At 39.7% G+C, this 4,331-nt stretch overlaps 1 protein-coding gene across 1 annotated transcript; it reads right to left on the bottom strand.

Annotated features, from left to right (window-relative positions):
• Positions 1–309: 309 nt before the first annotated feature.
• Positions 310–3,636, bottom strand: LOC107687570 (potassium voltage-gated channel subfamily A member 1-like). The gene is made up of 2 exons (XM_016484957.1): positions 3,452–3,636; positions 310–2,604 (listed from the first exon to the last, which is right to left on the bottom strand). Exon 2 carries the CDS (start codon positions 2,425–2,427, stop codon positions 946–948), a length of 1,482 nt encoding a protein of 493 aa, XP_016340443.1. The 5' UTR covers positions 2,428–2,604; positions 3,452–3,636; the 3' UTR covers positions 310–945.
• Positions 3,637–4,331: the final 695 nt, after the last annotated feature.

Here is a 4,331-nt window from a genome sequence, read left to right as displayed (position 1 = left end):
TCAACCCCAGTGGTCCTGGAATATCCCTCGACACATCATGTGTGATTAGATATGCAAATGTTTTACAGTAACTATTGCATGTTGAGACACTCTATGCCAGTTAGAGGACTGAAGGCACTATTAAATTATTCATTTCAAAAATAATTATTAAATATGCAGTTATAATGTATTAAGTATAATATATAATAATTACAATTATTTAATATAGATAAAGAGATCTTATGATTAGTTAAGCTTAGAACTGAATATGTACATTTAAAAAGCTTTAACAAATAAAGTCATACTTTTAAAATGTAATACTGCCTGGAACTGATTTGAAATACTTTGTTTTTAAAGATGTTAAAGAAAGTTGTGCTTTTAGTGGGCAGTGGTTGTAATCCAGTAGAGTTATACTGTCGGCTTGGCTATACGTGATAATGTTCGTATTGATGTCATGTATTAATTAAAGCAGGATACATAGTACCATATCAAACAGACCTCAACATTTCATGAAACATGTCATGATCTGCATAATTAATCAACATTCAGTTTGTATATGGTTTACAATAACCTACAATGAGCAAATAAATAAATGGTCAACATATGGTACAAGAAAGTATTAGTTCTTCATGCTAATCTTATTTTTGCAAAGTCACTGAATAACTGATAATTTTTTGGGATAAGGTGCATTGCAAAATGTAAAGTCATTTACATATGCAAGTACTCTAACCCAAGTACATATAATAGTTATTCTGTCTTTTAATTATTTAATATTTGGTATCCATAGGCAGATTTAGACTACCGTTCTTCAGACAGAATCAAAGCAACTCTCATGGACTTGAGATAAAACATACGCAATGAAATAACACATTATCAGAGGCCTTGTTAAAGCACTCTGAAATATGAATAGAGTACACTATATACAGCCGGGGGCGTCCTATAATGGCCTAGAACGACATTGGAAATCTATACATCTGTGAGACGCTTGCCCTTATTTACACAATTCTGATTCACAACTGTGCAGTTCCCAGTTCGCAGGTTCGCCTCGCGAAAATTATCAATGCTGTTATTGAGGTCGTCGTCAATCTCCATGTATTCTGACTTGCTGACGACAGACGAGCTGCGACGACTGGAGTTAGAATCGGACGCAATGTTCGGATTGCTCACCGTGAGGAGCTGTGCCTGTTCATCACCTTCGGTTTCCCTGTGATAGAAATAGTTAAAGTTGGACACAATCACAGGCACTGGAAGCGCGATCGTTAGCACACCGGCAATGGCACATAGAGAGCCTACTATCTTGCCCCCAATAGTAACGGGGTACATGTCTCCATACCCCACGGTTGTCATCGAAACCACCGCCCACCAAAAGGCGTCTGGGATACTTGTGAAGAAGGAATCTTTTTCCTCAGCCTCAGCGAAAAACACTGCACTGGAAAACAAGATGACGCCGATGAAAAGAAAAAAGATAAGAAGACCCAGCTCACGCATGCTGGCTTTCAAAGTCTGGCCCAAGATCTGAAGCCCCTTGGAGTGTCTGGACAGCTTAAATATCCGAAAAACCCTGACCAAGCGGATAACCCTGAGAATGGCCAGAGATGTGGCCTGCTCTCCTCCACCCTTTGCCTCCTTTCCACCCTCGGGGTCCTCCGCCATCTCTGTTCCGAGCGTTATGAAATATGGAATGATGGACACCACATCGATCGTGTTCATCATGTTTTTGAAGAAGGCAGGTTTACTTGGGCAAGCGAAGAAACGGACAATCAACTCAAAAGAAAACCAGATGATACAGAGTGTCTCCACTACAAAAAACGGATCGGTAAGAATATTTGGTTTGAAGTAGAACGTGCTGTTGCCTTTCACCTGGAGCCGTCCGTGTGGATCCTCCTTCAACTCTGGTAAAGTCTCCAAGCAAAATATCACGATAGAAATGAGAATAACCATGACGGACACTATCGCGATCCCTCTGGCAGGGCCCGAGCTCTCGGGATGCTCAAATAGCAGCCAAATCTGTCTCTGAAACTCGTTCTCCGGCAGGGGACGTTCTTCCTCACGAATAAAGCCCTCATCCTCTCGGAATTTTTCCATAGCTTCTTCTCCAAGCTCATAGAACTTAATTTCCTCTGAGAACATATCCAAAGGTACATTGACGGGTCTTCTTAACCTTCCCCCTGACTGGTAGTAGTAGAGGATCGCATCAAAGCTCGGACGGTTTCTGTCAAAGAAGTACTCGTTCCTTAAAGGGTCAAAGTAGCGCATCCTTTTCTTGGGGTTGCCCAGTAGTGTGTCGGGGAACTGGGCGAGCGTCTTGAGTTGTGTCTCAAAGCGCAGCCCTGAGATGTTGATAACAACTCGCTCGCAGCACTCGGGGGAATACTGTGAGTCCTGTGGATGCCCCTGCAGAGTGGAGGATGTCTCGTCCATATTATCTCCAGCAACCACCACAGTCATCCTGGAGATCAAACTCGCAGTACTGGATGGCAGCGGATGGTCAGGTGGGTTGAGTACGCATCCAACGCCCTGCAGTTTCAATAGTCAACGACCCAACAAGACATCCAGCCTCATGTTCCACCAAACGTCGACCATCTCCATGTCCAGTGGAGCACTGCGCCTACTTTGTGTCCTCACCTAGTCATCCAGAAAATAAGTGGAGTAATGAGATACCTCGGATACCATGAGGGAAAAGAAATATGTCCTACCTACACACACATACAAATCAACAGGGATGCAATAAGACATGCAGTTTCTACTGGAACCAAGGATCCTAATATATATTTTGAATCCTATTGCTTTTGGAATTCACAAACAAAAATTAGGTCTTTGAGAACACAAAGTTCCCAACAGGACTACCACGATTGCCAGTAAGATGAAATCAGATTTTAAACTCCATTGCTACAGTATGTGAATGTCTACAGTGCCTTTGCTCTGTGAATTTCTAGTCCGCTAGCAACATATTCCAGTACATTTGTACCGTTCATGTTAAGACTGAACAATGATCTCAAACAGAGTTCTAAGGGTCAAATAAGAATAAGAGTAAGGGTAAAATTAATTTGAATAGGGCTTGCCTGAAAGCAGTCAGAACATATCCTCTTGTAAGCCAGCTAGTGAATATATGCTCTTAGTATATCTGTTAAAACATAAATGCCACTGACTGAGGTTCTGTTGTATCTTAATTGTGCGGTAAAATTATTATTTGTATGCAATTACATCAATATAAATATAATATATAGTAATATAATTATAAACGTTAAAAAATCAGTATGTTTCTGAGGCACCAACCATTATAATCATTATAATGAATAATTTAATTTTTATTTATTTATTTATCTATTTGATTTGTTTCATTTTTTTCTAGCTCTCAGCAGATATCAAGACACTATTTGCCAAAATGACCATGCATTTATAACGCAAATAATGAGAGTGAATCCAAATGATGGCAATGGGGATGTTATAAAATGACTGTCTTTGTACTTACGTGGGCAGTCAGCTTGAGGAGCAGTGCAGGAAAGATCTGTGCAAAACCTCCTGTGTGTTATTAAGATAGATCTCACATTACAGCCTCACATTCATACAGCAAGAATATAATACATCCACGATAACCATCCTACTGCCGCCAGACCACAGCAAACTTGCAGTGCTCCTCAAACCCGTGCAGCAGAACAGCAGAGACACAAACAGAGAGAGAGAGTGAGGGTGAGAGAGAGAGAGAGAGTGGGTGAGTGAGTGAGTGGATGTGTAATGCGCAATGCAGACAGACTCCAGCATGTTGCCAAATGTCTTTTTCCACACATCTGATGGGAGACACTACAGCTGAAGGAGAATTTCCTATTTAATTTTTCTATCATCAGTGTTCACATTTTGCCCTAAAACAGATTAACGTACATATGCTAATAAAACTAAATATTATAATGTACTAATTTGCATGCAACCTTGAAACAAATGGTTACACTTTTGGTATTTTATTTAGAGTAAAAATGTCCATTTCATTTAAAAATCCTGTAGTAACATTTTTTACAGAATAGATTTACACATTGAGCAAACACTGTAAAAAAATATTTTGCCAAGTTGCTTAAAAAGTGCTACATGTGGTAAAATCTAAATAAGCAATTGTTATAACAATACTATGATTAAATCAATTTGATGTCCTTTGGTTCCACCAACAAAGGTACAGATGAACTACAAAGAACAACTGCACTTACATTTTGTAATCTGTGACCTTGGCTTTGCTAGCAACATGAGCTACTTATTTTGCCCATAGTTGCATACAAATTCTGCAATAAATCAAATCAAGGCCTATTTTTGTTTGGCTTCTCTTGACATCTGTTTCTCCAGCTGAGATACTTAAATCATACTGC

The sequence above is a fragment of the Sinocyclocheilus anshuiensis genome, unplaced genomic scaffold, assembly GCF_001515605.1.
Source record: "Sinocyclocheilus anshuiensis isolate Anshui unplaced genomic scaffold, SAMN03320099.WGS_v1.1 scaffold233, whole genome shotgun sequence".
NCBI classification, from domain to species: domain Eukaryota; kingdom Metazoa; phylum Chordata; class Actinopteri; order Cypriniformes; family Cyprinidae; genus Sinocyclocheilus; species Sinocyclocheilus anshuiensis.
Note: the sequence above shows the minus strand (reverse complement) of the source record. Positions and strands in the feature narration are given on the sequence as shown.

Bases quoted from the DNA above. Each gene is read 5' to 3' on its own strand.
- LOC107687570 (XM_016484957.1), bottom strand. From the start codon at position 2,427: ATGACTGTGGTGGTTGCTGGAGATAATATGGACGAGACATCCTCCACT.